The sequence below is a fragment of the Drosophila persimilis genome, unplaced genomic scaffold (assembly GCF_003286085.1).
Source record: "Drosophila persimilis strain 14011-0111.01,24,50 unplaced genomic scaffold, DperRS2 tig00000002-arrow-pilon, whole genome shotgun sequence".
Taxonomy (NCBI): Eukaryota; Metazoa; Arthropoda; class Insecta; order Diptera; family Drosophilidae; genus Drosophila; species Drosophila persimilis.
In genome coordinates, this window is record NW_020825289.1 from 3,587,651 (window position 1) to 3,607,022 (window position 19,372).

Here is a 19,372-nt window from a genome sequence, read left to right on the forward strand (position 1 = left end):
TGAAAGAGGGCTAATGTATGTTTCTATCGAGTATTTACACACTGAATTATCTCTATTGGTTTATTTTTTTGTAATAGAATTAAGTACTGGTCGCTGTTTATATACGTTTTTTGTTTTGCCTTATCACCTCACATTTTCCCATAAATCACTTCATATTTCATAGATAAATAGCTCAACAGGCTATTTTTAGAGATTTGAGGAAAACATTTTACAAGAATGAAAGAAAAGAATAAAGAAAAACAAACCTATAAAAATAGCAAAACATACCGCAAAAGTTAACTTTAGCTAATTTTAATAAGATTTCAGTTAATGAAAGTTAAGTTAATGAAATGATATGCCAATTGGTAAAATTAGCTGAGTTTCATTTAATTTAGAAAATAATATCGGGACAAAAGTTTTTAGTTAACGCTTTTACTTCTGTCAGGCAGGCAGATAAGAGATTATATTTCCGGTTCGAAACGAGCTAAATCTTTTGAGGGGGGGGAAGAGCTTGGAGGGGGGGTGACTGAATTAAGCCGAATTGAGCATTTAATCAGTTAATTGTTGTCTAGGGCGTTGGAGATATGTGTGGGTGTGATTTTGAAATTAACAGCGCCATTTACACAGTATTACCATTCCAGGCCAATACCGGGGCATACATATATTCGTGTAAATGTGTACGTGTGGGAGAAACAAAAGAAGGAGGAAAAAATTGCCGTTATCACGCCACAATAACCTCAAAATTTATTCACTTTATTGATAATGCAATAAATCGCAGCCGAACGGCCAGTGCAACTCTGCAGAGTATCCGTGCATTTGTGTGTGACTGTAGGTGTGTGCCTGCTGCTGCACAATTTGTTTGAGCGTGTGTGTCTGTGCTGGGCAATTTTTTCGTAGCATATTTTCGGCTGGCGCATATTTTTCGTGTTTGCATATTTCATTTCAATTTTATTTCTTGCTGCTCTGCCAATACACCCACTCATATACATGCAAACATATACATGTATACAAATGTGTGTGTGTGTTTGTGTGTATTTGCATGCAGTGTAAAATATGCCATGAAAATCAACGAAAATACGTAACCCAGGACACACGTGAACGGAGTCTGCACTCTATGTCTATATCTCTGTCGCAGTCTCTTTTGCTGTGTATCTCTCTTTCTCTCTCTCTCTCTCTCTCTCTCTCTCTCTCTATGAATGGCAATTGTATTTCGATTTTACAGTTTTTGTCTTTAGAAATGTTATGTGTTATGAGGATGAAGGCCCCATCAGTGGGGCATCGGAGCATGGGGTGTTCGATAAAAGGCGACCGCCACAAAGGACAGCTTCAATATTTTCGTTTCATTCCATCTGCCTGCCTGCCTGCCTCTCTGCCTGCTTGCATGTTGCCGACAATGTGTTGATAAGGCAACAGTCGAAACGCACAGGGGAACGTGGCAAACAGAGCGAGAAAGAAGCAATGGAAGAGGTGCAGAAAGAGAGGTGGGATACATGGTCCGTTACAAAGTCCATATCCACTTCCGCGTGCCAAAAATTGCAGGCAGGCCTCGTTGTCAGCCCTGATCCACTTTTGGATATATTTTGCAGACTTAATGGCAAGTCCGAATCAGTATCTCCATTCATGTGTCCGACTGTGTATCTGTATTTGTACGAGTATCTGTGTGAGACCATGACAAATTGGCGTGAACTTTTGGGTAGCAGAGTTTTCCCTTTCCGCTGATTAGCCATCAAAATTGTCGCTTAAGTCCATTAAACACTTTAAGACCGACTTTAGAGAAAGACCCGACCCCGACTCGCGCCCCTCCTCGCCAGGCAACGAACATCTTATCTTGGTCAACTGCTTGTCCCAGCTGCACGCTATTCGCACTTCCGGTTACAGTCCATTTAGGGCACCATATTGCCGGGCGTTGGTGTTGGCACTTTTGCGCATATTTTGCAAAATCATTACTTAAATACACAGAACCGGAGACGGGGAAAACGAAAGGGTGGCCGTGGTCCCATGACCAGTCCGGCGAGTGGCCAGTCCTGGTCCTGGTCCTGTGGAACACTGCCAAGCAGGACAACGTTATGCTGCTCCTGGTCCTCTCTTGTACTGCCTCTCGCCTCTCGCCTTTCCCCTTTTCGTTAGCTCGTTTGCTTTTTGGGTTTTAAAATGCATTTTCGTTATTTTCACTGCAGCTGCGACGCGTCGCCTTTTCTGTTGCCGTTGTCTGCTGCCTTCTGCTGCCTGTCGTCGATCTTTTGCCACTCACGGCATTTAGCCTTAGCCACGACTTCTTCTCCTTTACACTCTCCACACCGCCACACCTCCCTCGCTTGCAGTTTAGTTTTCCGTTAATTTATGTGCAACATTTAGCTGTTTTGTACCTGCGGAAACCCTTGCAGGCCATTCCAATGGAACTTTGCTTTATTGCTTGTTGTTTGCCCCCAGAAAAAAATAAAGAAAAAACGAGAAACGAAAAACGAAAACGAGCGAGACAAAAGAAACGACAGTCTGATACCCTTCGGCTGCTTGTATGTGAGGAGAAGATTGCGTCCGTACATTTTAATACCTAACTCGTATGAGATTATGCTCTCATCTAGGGAATAGAAACATTAAAAAACTAAAATTAAAAAAAATAATACAAATTGTCTCGTAGTCAACCATGGCATGGCTACAGGGTAACAGGGTACTGTCATACAAATCCAAATAATAGTTATCAAGATTCAGTGGCCATGGAACAAGTCGCTTGCTCATAAATACACGTATCGCTCGACTATTTCCATTTATTCAGTTACCTTTATTCCATTTTGGCAACCATTAATGATTGCCATCGAGAGGGGGCTTCGAGGGGAGCCTCTGAGTTGCCATTCGCTCTGTTCAGGGAGTGTTTGCGTAGGCCCCCGCTTTTTAGGGCTGTCCACAGCAGGTGCGAACACGCTAATCCAGCCATAAAGAGACCCCCAAGCCAATCATCAATATTGACCGTTGGGATTGGGCCTGTGCCCGATTGGCTTATTTTACAATTTACACCACTCCCGAGACTGGAGTGGGTGCCACGCCACATATGAGGGCATGAGACTCAGTGCGGGGGTGAGATGTTCTCAGAGCTGAGCTAGCAATGGGGCAGCGGCCAGATCGCGGCCGGAATGCGCGGCTAACAATTAGCGTATTAGAAAATCTAGCACCTTGTCAAAGTGAAAGGTAGCTGGGGGAGAGAGGTTCGATGCTAACAGCTCAATGCTGCCAATGGTGCATTTTATACATTTGTATTTGTTTGTCGCTCATCTCCATTATGGGGGGTGCTGTTGCGTGTGGCAACGACTGAGGCGCGGAGGAGCCTTCACGCTCTTTCCCCCCAACGGACCGCGCTTCACTTCGCTTCTCTGCTCGGCTTTAATCACACTAATTACGCAACTAAAAGGATAATCGTGTCGCTGACCGCACACGAGCTCCTTAATGCGTTTCTCGAACTTTTTGCGTATCTTTGATACACATGTACATATGTTACCCCCCAGCCTCCCGTCATAATCCCCTCGTTTGAACTCTGACAAGCTCGTTAACCGATTGCGGAACACCAATGGAAAGAGCTTTAGCTCTCACTTCACTTAAAGACATTCGAATCTAGTTTATTAAATTCTAGGATAGCCTGATACAAAAACTATCAAAACCTATTTAAATGGCCACTTAAAACAAACTGCCAGTCAACCGACTACCGGACTGCAGGACTACAGGATTGAGGTCCTGAGGCGATACGTCAGGCTGAAGCCCGTCTCCACGGCCTCGTCCAGAGTCATCTCGTCGCTGGAGAAGTGCATGAGGTAGGGCGGCGAGGCTGTGAAGAGGTAACTCAATATCAGAGCGGTTCAAGGATTACTCTCTCCCTCTCCACCGTTCACTTACCATAGACCAAGAGGTTGTCATTGGTGCCGCAGTAGTAGGTGGGCTGATAGGCGGTGTTCTTGGCTAGAATGCCCTGCGGTATCATGAGGTAGTCCTCCTGTCTGCCCGTCGTGTGGACGGTGGCCCGGCAGAACTCGTCGTAGCCCTCCGTATCTCCAATCTGCATCGCCGTCGAGAATTTGCTGAAGGCGTATCTACGAATATTAGAAAATTCATCAATGCTTCACCCTCAAGATTTCCCCCTTCTTCTCCACTGCACTAACTCAATCATGCTGGCACTGGCCACCGACTTGATGCAGATATTATAGTTCAGATCGGGCATATAGTTGCTGCCAATCATCGCTTGGTAGTTAAAGCTGCGAATAGTGCCCGTCAGCTCCGTGTAGTACTGCTGACAGCCTGCCGGAGCCAGCAGCTCGTAGTCCGCGTGGTGCGAGGCGAAGATGCTGCGCAGATCCTGTAGCGTGTTGGTGCTTCCGGCGAAGGAGCTCGCTGCACTAGAGCGGCGCTTGGTGCTGGCCGCAGGACCCTCCAGCTGGGTCACAATCAGACGCCAATTGGTGCCCGTCCAGCGTGTGGGTACCGCAAAGGTAAGGGTCACCTGCTCGATCCCGGCGGCCACATTAAAAGGTAGATAGATGTGCTGGCCCGTGTTGACGCCGCACAGCTTAAAGCCACCAGCTTCGAAGTAGTCCTGACACTCCAGCATCGAGTCCGTCAGGATGGGCTGCTGCAGCTCGAACTGCTCAAAGTCGATGCGCAGCTGCTGGACGTTAACGCTGAACGCCTCGATGGTGTAGGTGCTGAGATCGCCGGTCAGTGCTGCGGGGTTCTTGATGATGGTTCGCTTCTGACGCGTGCTCGATCCACTCTGCATGTTGGCTGGTGTGAAGAGCAGAAGAGGGGAAAGGGAGAGTTAGCCTTCATTGGAGTACACGGGTTTCCGGCGAATAATCTCACTTTCACAGCAGACTCCGTAGGTGCCGCAGTAGCCATTGACGGTGCCCGATTGCCGCATACACTTGAAACGGGAGAGGCAGGTGCCCGTAATGCCGCTGGTGGTGATGCAAGTATCCTCCAGAGTGCTGCGTCTTCTGGCCTGACGCCACATCCCAGCGGGCTCAACGACTCCCGTAACCGTAGCATTCGTTTCAGTTAAGTCGGTCAAGGTCTCCGCATGCGCGTATGTCATGCACCACACGAGTAGCAGCGAAGTTACAATCATAATATAATTTTTGGCTTTGTTCTTTTCCCGGCTATACTTTCACATCAACTGTGAGAGTCTCCCGGTCCGTGGGCTGCTTTTATACGTCGGATGGCGGGGGCAGCAGCAATAGCAGCAGCAGCAGCAGAAGCAGCCATGGAAGAGGGAACGCCTCTGGCAACACCGATGCGGTGATGAGATTTTCGTGTTAGAAGCCAGCCGTGTCAATATTTGGTAAGAAGTAAGAAGTTCCCAGTACCAGTACCAGTACCAGCACTCTCTCAGCGCCCCATGAATATTCAAAAGCACGCTAGTTGCTTCTATTAACTTGTTTGCCCAGCCCAGTCATTGAACCTAAACGAAATGTTCATTATTGTGATCTTCGATCCGCTGAAACTGGGTTATGTTTGCCCACTCTCCCCTCTGTCTGTACTATCCGTGTTCGAGTAGGAGAATGTATACACATACACACTATTCAGTTCTCACCATGGGTATCTCATTATCGAGTGTCATCACACCGAATGAAGATGGTGATGATAGTGCGACCAACGATGATGAGCAATCATTGCTGATGATGTCAAAAAATGAAAACGTGCTACGCAGACACATCATTCTCGAAGATAAATGCTTTGTGAATGAAATTACAAAATACCTGTCTGTTACAGGCAGAATTGCACAATAAAAGCTGGAAATGGCAGCTAAATCTTCAATTCCGAAACAAAAAGGTTTTTTACTACCAGAAACAGTCTAATTTAAAATTTCGGTCGGTGATGTTGATTATTTTACAAAAAAGGCACGTAGTGGGATATCTTTTGAGGATCATCGGTAAAAAAAATGGAATTTTGAGCAGGGAATATAAATAGATGAGAGTGTACCAATCGACATTGATTGCTTATATTTCAACTTATAGGCGTATCGACAGCGGAGTTTTCCATTAATATAAATAAAAAAAGTACAATTTTCGATGCTTTCGCTCTTGTGTCTCTTTTTGAACCAACTAAGGACACAAATTAATGATTGAAACTCCAAGAGGGAGATTCTTCGAATCAGTAATAAAAATATACCCGGTACAAGCTTGTTTGGGCAAGCTTTTTACTGCTCTGGCATGCAGCTTTATCGAACACCTCTATACCGGTATTTTGATCGTTTATTTATAGTAGAAAGAAATTAGGGAGTTAAATGTTTGGGAAAATTGCTTCTCTCTTGACAAACAGCAGGTGCCCCTTGGGCCGCGATAAACCTTATCGATCGTGTTTGGCGACACTGAAACATTGCTAATTAGCTGTGCGACTATCAGCGATAGTTGGCGAATCGCAGCTGAGGGGGTTCCATAAAAGCGCCCGTGCAGCGATAACTCAGGAGTTCCAGAACAATGAACGACTACATTGCAAGCACCTTCCTCCTGCTCGTGGCTGTGGCTGCCGCGCAGGCCGCCTCTGTGGCGACGCCAGTCTGTGGCGGAACCACCTCCTCGAAGAACATCAACCTGGTGAATCCGACCTACCCGCCGCGAGAGTGCGAGTACCAGATCAAGGCCTACAGCAAGTACGTTTGCCAGCTGCGCATCGATTTCGCCATGACTCTGGCCCAGCCCACGCTGGAGACGCAGCAGAGCACGGGCCTGACCTATGCCGAGTGCACCAACGACTACTTCGAGGTAAACGGTTTGAAGCTGTGCGGATCCGAAGTCTGGCAGCACATCTATGTACCCTTCAACGCCACCGATGGAGAGTCCGTCGTGGATCTAACAGTTGTTTTGGCAAATCGCGCCGGCTCCACTGGCCTGCCAACGCCCTACTGGGACATGACTGTCCAGCAGCTAGAGTGTCCCGCAGGAGCCTCGGTCCGCGATCTGGAGGTCGAGACTAGGGCAAGCACCATCAAGGATGGCTTCTTTGTGGCCCCACCCGGCTGCCTGCAGTACTTCCCCCAGGCCAAGGGAGTCGTCAAGTCCTTCAATTACAACGAGGGCGCCGGTATCTATCCCTCCCGCATGAACTACGCCATCTGCTTCCGTCGCACCGAAACTACCACCGAACTCAAGTAAGCAATCTAGGAACACTAATCTGCAAGCGATTCCTACTTTACCCTCAACTCCTTGCCACATCAGCATCCGCGCCTACCACTTTAACGTTGGGGCTCAGGAGTCAGCCAGCACCTTGCTGACCGACAACTCCTGCTACAGCAGCGACAGCACCAGCGATCTCGATGCCGACTTCCTCATGGTGCCCCAGGCCACCCTCGAGGATAGCCACAAGCACGCCACCTACTTCTGCGGCTCTATCCAGAAGGATGTGGTTATATCAAGTGAGTACTCAAGCAGCTTTTTTTATAGCAAAGCTGCCATAAACACTTCATGCTTAAAGCTTGAGATCTTTTGCGAGACATTCAGTGGCATTCAGATGAATTGCCTACCCGTCTATTTCTTATATTCAACGTCTCGGTATCTCTTTCAGCCAATAATCCTGGGCCCCTGCTGGTGCTCTTCAACAGCGACGACGTTTACAGGCAATCGGAGGCGGGCTTTGCCTTTACCTATACTGTCACCTAAGCAGGCAGCGATGGAATTTACTGAGTCTTGTCAATAAAATGCTTCTGCTTTGAGACTTTGAGCTATTCAACTGTTTGCCTATGGATTAGCGGTCGGGCAATCAACTGATAACTGTCTAGGGCGCTGATTTGGCAACAACAAGACGTTCGAGTTCTCAGTCCAGTGTTGGTTTCCAGTCCTTTCGTTTTCTTTTCGCATCGGATCTTTTGCTCTATCAATTACTGGCAATTGCAGCACTATTATCAGAACAGGGCAGGGCAGGTGTGTGTGACAACACTTATCACTGACTATTACCAGACAAGCGATTTATTATCTGAAGAAGCAACAGATACAGGTTGCTCCTTACTCGTTCAAATACCATGCGAAACAATCTATCAAGTAGTGTACATAACCAACTGATTCCAATCTTTGCTAAACTCTATCTAAACGCCTCAACGACTTATGTATGTATAGTTCGGTCCGGGAAACCGATTTTGGGGGTACACTAACTCAATATAATCATTAATGTTTATATTGTATACTGAATACAAATTTAAAACATAGCTATTTCCATTTTTAAATAGCAATAATGTATTTTAATGCATATTAAGCTTATAAAGCTTGCAGTGGCTAATAGAGTGGCTAACAGCCACTGTTAGTTCTGATACAGTTACCACGACTGTTAGTTCACATTATCCATGAGAGCACAACGTTGGCTCACAAAATCTGGCTTTTATCGGGCAGGGCAGAATGAGCTTTCTAAGCTTTCAAGTCATTCCAAACTTGTAAAAGGATTCAAAATGTAAACAGAAAGACCGGTCAACCTTCCCGACTATCAACAAGTGTGCGCTGAATGCTTTTACTCTGTATGAAACCCAATTCAAAAGTATTTACGTAAGTCATTTCCCCCTTTTATTTGCTCAGAAGAAGTATTTGGATCGCTGTTAGTCTGAAATTGAATTAAAATTAGATGTTGGCAGCAATTAGGGGAGGTATTATGAAACTCAAGATTTATGAGTGGCGCCAACCTACAAGTTCAACCATAAACACGAGCAACGGAGACCAATAATCCACAAGAACAGTCCCAGTCCCGGGCCGCTTATCAGCTACGACCGTTCTGTAATCAGCAATCAAACGCAACGCAACATGTCGCGGGCAACAACTGCGACCCACCCAGCGGCGAATGCGCCAGAGCGAAAAGCTCTGCAAAAGCTCCTGCTCCTCCTTTCAGTTGAGCCTAGTGCTAGTGCCTTCTGGCTAGGTAGCAGTGGTTGCCACTGGGTGGCAGTGGCAACATGCTCGCTGGCAACAATGTTGGGGCCGGCTTCTGCTGTGTGGCATGCGGATTTCAGTTGAAATTCAACTGCCGCGTACTCAGAACGCTCCACGGGCATCTGGCCGGGCCGGGGCACAACTTCCGACCACCGAGAAGTACGAGTGCGAGAACGTGAACAAGACCTCGAACAGAAACGCGAAATTAAATTGCACATTAAAATTAAATGGGAACACAATAAAAAGTTTTACTCTCACCCGAAGAAGACCGACACGTTTATGATTTCCCTCTCGCCTTTGCACCTTGGATTTCGGTTATCTCATCGGCCGCGTTCCTAGTTGCTTAAATGCCAATTTGGGTGGCGGGAAAGGCATTTAATCAACTCAAGTCTCCTGGCTTCCGCGCCGCATTGTGACACAAAAGAGAGCAAGGGCCAGAGCCTCAGCTTGAAAGTCTCGCTGGGAAAGTCCTTGGCATACCTCCACTCCACAGAGAGCTGCTCTGCAGAACTCCGGCCCGCACACACATTCACAAACGAAATTCCCAGTGAAAACATCGCCATAAATTAACAACTAATTCAATTAACTGCTGACAACGACAACGTCAACGAGCGACGCTTGGCTGCAGTCAGGACAAGGACTAGTGCCGGGAAAAGGACCAAGACCTAGGAGCAGCACCAGGACCGGCACCCGAGCCACTGCATCGCCTCAGGATATGCGGCAAGTTGCTTAGAAGAGTTTCCACCCAGCAGCAAGAGACGAGCCCCCCTTTTCGGTAAGTTGCCGCACAATGGGACAAATATTTCCCCACACATGAAGCCCAGGGGAGCAAGGGAAGTGGCGGTGGGTGAAGTGTAGGGAACCGGAAATTATGATTCTTTTGTTTGACTTCGGTGTCGGCCAGGACCTCTCCTCGGGTGAGAAAAGAATGAATGGAACGCCATCATCCTTCATCCTTCATAGTTCCAAATTGAAGACTTTTTCTCGATGCCGACGCCTCGGCCATTATGCAAATCTGTATTTGGGGCTAGAAATGCTCAAAGGATTTAGTGAGGGCCAGCCAATCTATTCAATGTGTAGATCTCATGGAGCAGCAGCTGCATAAATCAATGGCCAAATTCCTTTTATTTCATTTCATTTGTGATTTCCAACTCGGCCACGCCCACTCCCCGAAGTAGATGCTGACGCACGTTGCAAGGTCATAAATCTTGGGGATCGGTGGAAGTGTCTTTAATTGTTACGCGCGTACAATCGATGATTTCATGGCACAGCACGAAGCGACACTATCATCATTATGCGATGATCATGATATATCTGCCGCCATTTGTCACTCCCTGTAACAGGTTGAGCCAGCGCTTGGCCAAAGCAAACAATTTGCCATCAGCCGACAGACGACAGCCGTCAGCCGAATTCGCCATTTGGTGTAGCCATTATACGCTTTTGTGGCGCCAAACTGCACCATAGGTACATGGATGTCATAGATACGCGCACGTAACCTGCAGACAGAATCGTATATAGTGGGCCGAAGTGAATTTGCTTTTAGTTTAAACAATAAATTCTGGCCCAGCGCTATCTCTTTCAGCCAGAAAGATGCACGCGAATCTTTTGATCCATCTTGTTGTATCTGTACCTGTATCCCCTCGTATGGGTGAGGCAAATGCATTTAAATGTAAATATATCTCATTGTTTGGCTCCCAACGGAGAATAAGTAAATATTATCAGAGATAATATACTGGTACAAAGAGTATAATGCATCTGTGCAGCCTTTAGCTGGATGAATGACGCTGGAAGAAAATAAATCATACCTCTTTAGTTGACCATTCAGGAAGTATCTGATTCTAAGGCCGCGTACACTTATACGACTATCTCTCGCAGTATCTCTCAGCCATTCATTTGTACAGCAGTGTGACAACACTCATTTTCACTTGTAAAAAGTAAAGTATGCAAGATACTATGGTGTGGCATTTGCTACCCGAACTTGAAGCAGATTAACTATAACAAATAAAATATGTAATGTAAAATTTGTAATGGCACAGTAGAAAGAAACACATCCATACTTAAGTTAAATCTTCGATTTATTAGTGAAATTAAATAGCAGACACTTTGATTTAGGCGTGAGTTTATTAAAAATATATTTATTGTAAATAAGAAAATATATCAAATATTTGTATATTAATATCAAAATGTATAATTTCCACTATCGGAGTAAATATTTGGTGCCTTGTATGTATTTTAAAACCTAAGAGTAAATATTACAATTTCAGCATTTCTTCAATTGCCAAACAGTTCCAAAAACTATTTCTCTTCAGTTCTTTTTAGCCGACACTTATGGTCTCATACGAGCATCTTATGGTATTATGGTTCAAGATATTTCGTTAGGAGAAAATTCTCTATAAATAGCAATAATGCCTTACAAATTGATGACACAACCTACAGAAAATAATTTTCTACGTAATATATATAAAATAATTGTACTCATCAATCAGCTTAGTTCACTCTTCATTTTAAATCCATTAAAACTTGTAATACAAATGCACAGACAATCGCTCACAATGCCCGACATACCCTCATCAAATGTGGCAATTCCACATTGATTGGCGTTTCCTACGGAGATGCTTGCCGCCCCCTGCCACCCCTGCCAATTCATTTTCTGTCAAAATCGCCCAACAACTTCATTTCATAACAGACAATCGAACATACATATATGGATTTGGGTATCATTACCGGCGCTCTTCGTTCTTCGCTCATCGCCGGGCAGTGTTTATTGTATTTAACATTTTCAAATTAATTGCAATTTTGAACTATTTTTGTCGGCATACATAAAAATGAAAAAATGAAAATCGCCTTTTCCCTCAAAAGCCTAAGCCGCCAGACGCCAGATTTTCCCCACATCACATGAATCTAAACAATAGCAAAAGGCTCTCGCTGATTGAACTGCTCAGTGCACAATTTCAATCAGTTTTCCAATTAATTTTCATTATGCTCGTGATGTGGCCACGATGATCGGATGATGATGATGGGGATAGAGATCATCATTGTCAGTGGCAGTTGAGCCGGGGCTGAGGCCAAGGACATAAGCAAAGCAGGAGAATTAAAACTAATTGTTATTGGACATCATAAAGAATTACAATGCAGGAAAATCGCTGGCAAGACAGCCTGGCCTGGTGTCTCGCGTGCGCTACACGGCAACGTGACTCACACAGCAAGTGGTAAAATGGTTATGGGGCATTGGCGTGCAACAGTTGCGTCCGGCAGTGCGGGGGGCAGTGACAAAGCCAAAACAAACAAGCTACACAGCTTATGTGGCTCTCGGATGGGCTATGCCTATGTTGGACCAGTCCAGAGTGTGTGCGGGTTCAATTAACGTTTGAAGACATGGCCAACATCTTGTGCTCAGGGCGGCTCCGAGGCAGTGAAGCCGATCCGGCACCGGCACCGTCATCAGCGGTAACAGTGGATTTGCCTTTAAAGGCAGCTTCCATTCCATCCCATCCATCTCCATCCATCCATCCATCCATCCATCCATCGATGCCATCCCGTCGGCAATCGGCATCGGCATCCGACCTGGCAGAAAAACTTGTTAATTGGAACTTAACAATCACTAAAAGCGTCTAATGGAATAGATGCGTGCTAGATGCCTGCTGTGGCCCACTGTGCGGGGCGGCTACCCGTTTACCCACACAGCGCTGCCGTCTCTTCGAGCCACGTCTTTATCTGCCAGCAAATGTAGAAATTAAGTTTAGCCTGGCCAGATGGACAGGGACAGGCTATCCACTGGGCCCGTCAGTATCGTTTACGTGCCGCTGTTGTTGCTGCTGCTGCTGCTGCTGCTACTGTGGTCTGCAGCAGCAGAAACAATCAACATCAGCTTATTTGTCTGCTGGCCAAACATTTCAAAGCGAACCAGCAGCAGCATCTGCCCGTTGCCAGATAGCGGTGGCTTGTCATGACCATTCCTGGCTCCCTTTTGGAGAGTCGTGATTCTGCCGGCTTGCCCGCGGCATTCTTGTGGCAGCTTTTAGTCGTGGGCCCCTCACTGGGATCGTTACTTCAAGGAATTATTGGGGCAACTTCAAGAAATAGTTTCTCTCCTTTTTTTGTTGTTGCTGCTGCCTCTGCCTCGATTGTGGTTGACAGGCTAACGAGGCAAAGGCTGTGTGTGTTTTTTGGTAGGGGTCTGCGGGTGACAGTTCCGTTTGCCGCACAGCCACCAGCACAGCTCCTTTGTGCCCCTGTCAACGCTAATGAAGCATCACATATACTTCTCACAGGTGCTCATGAGAGGTGAGATGTGTGTCTCTCTGTGCATCTCTTTGATAACAACCAAGCTCAAAACAGCAACAGCAACAGAAACATCCACAGCCATAGCCACACCGAAGAGCTTGGGGCATGGGACATGGGGCATGTGGCATGTGGCATGGGGCACTCTCTGTTCAGCTTAATTTGCAATGCTGACGTTAATCAATTGCAACGTTTCTCAGCGGGAGATGCAGCCTGTCATGGGCAGAGAGTATGCCATAAATTAACGGGGCGGCATGCCACATGCCGCTTGCCACGAACACAAGTGTTCGACATGGGTCGTTGCATGGCCAGGGACACCTGTTAGTGGTCACTTCCGTTTCGGCTTCACTTCTTGTTACTTTTGCTGTGCTTTGCTTTGCTTATGATTTGCAGCATCTTTGAGAAGCGTACACCGATATGCTCTTTAGATAAACCCAAAGGGAGCGTTCCGTTGCCTCCTCTGGGTACTTGAGCAGCCAGTCCCATAAATCTCGCACAAATTGCCATGCTCATGCTCAAGACCCTACTCCTCTACGTTTCTCAAACACTTGTCAGACACTTGTTACCATTAACATTAGTCTGCAACAAGAAGCCTCCGCCCTCAGTTACAAATAAAGCCAGGCGAGACATGTGCCCCCAAATAAATTTGTCAACGCCGCGCAAAGCCCCTTGGCTTTGCCCCGCTCCGCACTTTATCTGAACCGGAAGTCGCTTGTCAAACACTTTTCGACATTTTTGGCCAGGAGTGTTGACGGGCGCACATCACATGTCATTTACAATTTTAAATGGAAGCTCTTCTTCCCTCGCTTCGTCTGCAGAACCCTAGCCTGCCACAGAGCCACAAAATAGTGCGGCACACTTAATTCTAATTAAATCATGTGCGGCGCTGGGTGGGCACCGCAGACTTTGACAAACGTCGGCAGCAACAGGTCGGCGCGCGGAGGAGGCAGACGACTCCGCGTTTGGCCTTTCTCAAAATTTGGTGGGAAAATTACAACTTTGTTGGAGCTTTGAGCGATTATACAGTTAGCTGACAAATTAGTTGCATATTCTTAAGCGAGAAAATTTCGATTAGAGAAGACATTTAGATAAACGCATAACTAAGAATAATCGTTTTTAGCACTCAATATTTTATCTGGAATGGAGCCGATGTGTTAAACGACTTTTAATACGATATGAGATGGTATTAATATTACACCCAGCGACCAATAAAACAGGCGCACTCTGAAATTGGACGCAATTGTGACTTCTATAGTCGGGCGTTTTCGCAAATGTTATCCCATTAGTCTAATCTATATTTCAAACAAAAGTCCATACTAACTAACTAACTAACCAACAAGAAACAAATTAATTTTAAAATCATACGTTTGTAATGCTTCTTCGGCAATTCGAAATTCTGAGATATACGTTTTATAGTGACCTCTTAAAGGAGTGTGTGTACCAAATTTGGTTACTCTAGCCTTAATAGTCTCCGAGATTTGTGGATGCCCCAGATTTTCGTCCTTTGCGGGGGCGGAAGGGGGTGTGTCGAAATTTTGACACAAAACGGTCAAGGTCCGATATCACAGGAGTGTGGATACCAAATTTGGTTGCTCTAGCTCTTATGGGTTCTGAGATCCTTGAACTCATATTTTGCAATTGGCAAAACCGGCCATGAAACCTGTGTGTTAGAGAGAGACATAGCGAGAAAGAGTGAAATTGTTTTCTTGATTCTGGCTATAATAATTATACGATCTGGTTCAGATTTTGCACTCTAGAAGATATAGTCATCCGCTACGATTCTGAGTTTTCTGTTTTCTCGTATCTTTGAATTTGTGGATGCCACAGATTTTCGCCTTTTGTGGGGGCGGAAGTGGGCGGGGCAAAGTTTTGAAATATACTTGTAGCAGTCACATATCACAGAAGTCCGGATATAAAGCGTTGTTGCTCTAGCTCTTATAGTCTTTGAGCACTAGGCGCTGATAGGGACGGACGGACGAACGGACGGACGGACGAACGGACGGACGGACGAACGGACGGACGGACAGACGGACATGGCTCAATCGACTCGGCTATTGATGTTGATCAAGAATATATATACTTTATGGGGTCGGAAACGATTCCTTCTGGACGTTACACACATCCATTTTCACCATTTTATCTCCAGGATAAGTCAAATTTTAATCACATTGGACCCGATGCCTGGCGATGCTCGTAGAACAGGAGAATATAAATATAAGACTGAATCGCTTTAAATTTATTTCCAAATTTTCTGAACTTTTTAGGTCACAACTTGGACAACAGTTCTGCAACAGATGATACATTTTGCATTTAAAAGATAATTATTTCCCAGACAGTAAGCTTAAACTTAAAAGGTTTTTAAGTCCGATTCATAGCTGCACTCATTAGCTTTTCAGAACTGCAAAGGAATAAAATAAAAAAATTAAAATATTTGGATATAATTTACTTAAAAAAAAAAAAAACACCCGCCTTTAAAAAGTAAATAATTTATTATAAAATGTTGAAAACTCAAGTGAAAACGAAGTATTTTAATTGATCTTAATTGGTGCACTTCAAACTAGGTCACGGTTTTGATTTAATTTTATTTAATTTAATTGCCACTTCTTTAGATCATTCTGCTCGATGATTGTTAAACACTTATCAAATATCATTTTTAGTTTATTTTCCATAAACAAAATTAAGTGGGGAGAATTCTGTTGAGTTCGGATTTCATTTGATTCCCATAGATAGAGAGGAAAATATCCATAAAAGCAATGAAAAATCTATACCCTAAAGACTGTTCGATTCCACTGCACTCTGCCAAGTTCGTAGGTGCCTCAAATAAAAGGCCATGCCATCTACATACAAATGGCATGCATTTATCGAATCGGGGTCTGTGCAGTGCCTGGGCTCGTGCATTCTAATGGGCAAACCAGGTTAGCGGTTTCTTCCCAGACTGCCTGCCACGCTGCGTATGCGTAATATTTATGTGGCGACATTGCTGCTGCCGCTGCCGTTGTTGTCGTTCTCGGTGTGTGGCTGCCTTTCCCTCACATGTGGCACCGTTCCAACTGCCACAAAAGCATCACATGGCATAAATAAACAAATTTCTCTGGGCCGCTCATGCTTTGTATGTGCAACATGAAAATTGCATTAGAATCTGACTGGGGCAAGTCGGAGGCAGAGGCACCCACGCGGCTTCTGTCCGCCCTCGCACTTATGGTAGTTCTGCCAACATTCACGCGTAATGAGCAATTAAAAAGAACCATAACTTAATTAAAGATGCAGAAACGGAAAGGGAAAGGAAGCAGCTACCACTCAAGGGAATTTCGGCATTGATCGAGGGTCCATCTGCGAAGTGTTCTGCCAAATTGTCGCGCCTTTGCTGCTGTTTATTTGTAGTCTTGCCGCCCCATTTAACGTTCGCAAGGTTGTTCATTGGGCTGTTTATTGAGTACTTAAATGGTCAAAAGCAGAATGGCCATGCCCCGTTCTTTGGCATCAGCTAATTACTTGTTTTTGGCTGGAAAACTTTTGGGAGCAACTGCTGTAACCTTAATTAGGGACACATTTGCACGAAATTTCCTTTCAATTAGAGACAGATTTTCCGAAGCAGGACAGAACTCACGCAGAACTCATGCCGTCAAGCGCAAACCAGAGCGGATTGAAGGAGGATTAAGGCGGCCAAAGGTCAAGTCAGCTGCCCTTAATGTGCTTTAAATGTGCTTCCTCTGCTTCTCTACCCCTGTGTGGCAGTGTGGCAGTGCTACAACTTGGTAAATCCTGGCTAGCTAGTTTCGGGGCAACAATCCAAGAGTGGCATAAATAATGCAGAATGTTTCATAAATACACCCAAAGCGCGTTACCAGCCACACAGTACAGACAGAGGCGGCAACAAATGAAGTAAACTACTGTACGCTCTGCTCCTCCCTCCGCCTGCTTTTCCTTCCTGGAATTGGTGTCCGTTTCTCTGGCTGTTTTAACAAATGTCCATATTCACAGGGTTGCCTCAACTAAGTGGCAGCCATACAGACAGATAGATAGCCATGCCAGTGGCATTCCCAGTCTATAATTTTTATGGATATGTCCTTCCAATCTATTTCCGATCCCAGGACTTTGCCATTGGCTTATTTCCAGCAAGCTAGCGGGCAATCTTAATCCAGACACTAATTTAAGTTCGCAGTTTTCGTGCCGCAACATAATCCTCCGCTCCGGTTTGCCTTTGAGCTGAGCTCCAATCAAAGAGGAGTGAATCCCATCTGCGGTGCCATTAAATCCTTTGAATTTCGACTTTGGTCCAGTTGATTAAGTATGCATAAACAGCAATTATGCTGCCCCAGAGCCACGCTAGTGTAATTTATGCTAACCCATTTTGCCTGCTTCTATTACCAAAGACCGACACGACATGGAACGGGATTCGAGGAACTGGGTAAAAGCTAAAAAATATACAGCGAAAAGAGTAGACAACAAAATCCATACATTAAGCAGAGTCCTTTCACCAAAGTCCCGGCAATTAAAACGCCTTATTGAAGAAGCTACCTCCTTTTGAAAGAAAGCTTTTGTTGGCTTTTCTCACGTTGTAGCCCTTTTTTGCCGCTTCAAAATTGCAGGTAATTAAGGGACCGCCCCAAGGCATTACATAGAATGGGGGAATAGGTTGAGAAGGAGAGCATATTTCAGTGTCTGAAAATTAATTTCGGCATTTTCGCTTCTCTTTTAGACGTCTCTCTCCTCTTCCGGTTGGATGAATATCCTTCTCCTGTTCTTTCTTAAGGGTTTTGCTTGGTTTCTTTTTTTTATGAAGTCCATCATCCCCACTCAGCTCTCCTCTTAAGAAAAATTGAGTGTGAATCGTGTTGAATGTGCAAGTGTCTATAAGCATTTCCCCAATTTAGGTCTAATTGAGTAGCGACTGAATGCTTTTCTTCTTGCATGCCACTCTCACACTTGCATGCAGTCGGTGTGCTTGTCTGCCAAAGACACCCGATACAAAATGAATTAACACAATCAAGTCGGTAGAAAAATAGCCAACATATACCAATAGATTTGCGCCGAGAGTGGAGCAAATAAATATAATATTCTCATATTTAAATTAACATATTTTTCTTACAAATTTTGTATATTTTATTTATTTGAAAGTGTTTTATAATTAGATCAAATATGGACGGTATTAAAAAGAGTTTTGTATTTGAACAAATTTATGTTTACATTAAAGTTAATTCTAATTTATTTCACTATGTTTGTCTTTAGAAACCAAATATACATATGGCTGATTATCTCTAAACAGAGACCCATCACAGGAATGTACCAAATTGTAGAATGTCACATGCACGGAAGCAGTATGCCGGAATCTCCCTGTGTCGTAAATAATCAAAAATGTTTTGGCTGAGAGCGCATGTTGCATTTGGTTAACCCAGTTGGCATTTATTGTGGCATGCAGCATGAAATATGTAAAATAATACAGCCATGCGAACAACAATAACCAAATTGCGTTGCTTATCAGGGCGGGGGCATCGCTCCAGCTCCTCGTGGCATGACCCACACTTTCCGGACCACAAAGCCACTGTGAACATTTGCCATAATTTCCATAGTTTGCTAACTGCTCCAAGTCACAGATGCAGATGGCTGCCTCTCACCCACGGGAATCCGCATGGGAAGAGATTTTTCTGGGCCACCCGCTCCGCAGTCGCGTACAGGGAGATAACTTTTGGCCAAGTTTATTGAATTATCCGGCAGTGGACGGTTGGTTGGGCAACTTTGACTGCGGCGATAAATTGGCAACATCATTTTAATTGGCTCCGAGCCGTGCAATCACAGCAGTTGCCGATAACACACGAAACCAAAAGCTCCAAGCAGTTCCTTTGAAACTGACTTGGTATTGGGCTTGCAACAGACTTGGCGTTGCTGTTGCCGTGGCCTGTAGCCTGTGGGCGAAAAGGCGAATCAGATAAGCACTAAATGACAAGAACACAATGTGGCCCGAGGGGAGTGGCCGGCCGGCAAACAAGAGGAGCCCCAGGCCGCAGGCACACGCATGCTTGCCCTGTAATGGCATTGTGATTGTATCTGACAGATACATTTGTGGGGGGCGCACACAAACAGAGTCATTTGTTTGGCACGCAGACTTATGCTCATGTGTCGACGTTGTCAACCGAAGCCTAATTAAATATCGGGCAACCTCAACGAGTTTCCCAGCTCGATGTTCGAGCCACAAGAACTGCACTAACACTGAATTAATTAACCGA

At 45.2% G+C, this 19,372-nt stretch overlaps 3 protein-coding genes across 5 annotated transcripts in view; 2 read left to right on the forward strand and 1 right to left on the reverse strand.

The window, feature by feature from the left end:
- Positions 1-3,567: 3,567 nt before the first annotated feature.
- Positions 3,568-5,093, reverse strand: LOC6590270. Its single transcript, XM_002015437.2, has 4 exons — positions 4,822-5,093; positions 4,125-4,743; positions 3,862-4,055; positions 3,568-3,793 (listed from the first exon to the last, which is right to left on the reverse strand). Exons 1-4 carry the CDS (start codon positions 5,084-5,086, stop codon positions 3,687-3,689), a joined length of 1,185 nt encoding a protein of 394 aa, XP_002015473.1. The 5' UTR covers positions 5,087-5,093; the 3' UTR covers positions 3,568-3,686.
- A 1,329-nt stretch (positions 5,094-6,422) lies between these two features.
- LOC6590271 lies at positions 6,423-7,686 on the forward strand. The gene is made up of 3 exons (XM_002015438.2): positions 6,423-7,108; positions 7,176-7,372; positions 7,522-7,686. Exons 1-3 carry the CDS (start codon positions 6,438-6,440, stop codon positions 7,614-7,616), a joined length of 963 nt encoding a protein of 320 aa, XP_002015474.1. The 5' UTR covers positions 6,423-6,437; the 3' UTR covers positions 7,617-7,686.
- Positions 7,687-8,947: 1,261 nt separating this feature from the next.
- Positions 8,948-19,372, forward strand: part of LOC6590272 (calcitonin gene-related peptide type 1 receptor) — a 34,655-nt gene continuing 24,230 nt past the window's right edge. For all 3 annotated transcript variants that reach the window (XM_026986670.1, XM_026986669.1, XM_026986672.1), the window contains exon 1: positions 8,948-9,642. The gene's annotated coding sequence lies outside the window, so the exon portion shown is untranslated. The remainder of the gene's footprint in view (positions 9,643-19,372) is intronic.

What these genes read in the sequence shown, in the direction of transcription:
- LOC6590270 (XM_002015437.2), bottom strand. Translation starts at nt 5,086, where the DNA reads ATGATTGTAACTTCGCTGCTACTCGTGTGGTGCATGACATACGCGCAT. An exon ending in CTACGGAGTCTGCTGTGAAA is followed by an intron (nt 4,744 to 4,821) that starts GTGAGATTATTC and finishes TCTTCACACCAG; the next exon opens with CCAACATGCAGAGTGGATCG. An exon ending in TGACAACCTCTTGGTCTATG is followed by an intron (nt 3,794 to 3,861) that starts GTAAGTGAACGG and finishes ACCTCTTCACAG; the next exon opens with CCTCGCCGCCCTACCTCATG.
- LOC6590271 (XM_002015438.2), top strand. Translation starts at nt 6,438, where the DNA reads ATGAACGACTACATTGCAAGCACCTTCCTCCTGCTCGTGGCTGTGGCT. An exon ending in GAAACTACCACCGAACTCAA is followed by an intron (nt 7,109 to 7,175) that starts GTAAGCAATCTA and finishes TTGCCACATCAG; the next exon opens with CATCCGCGCCTACCACTTTA. An exon ending in GAAGGATGTGGTTATATCAA is followed by an intron (nt 7,373 to 7,521) that starts GTGAGTACTCAA and finishes TATCTCTTTCAG; the next exon opens with CCAATAATCCTGGGCCCCTG.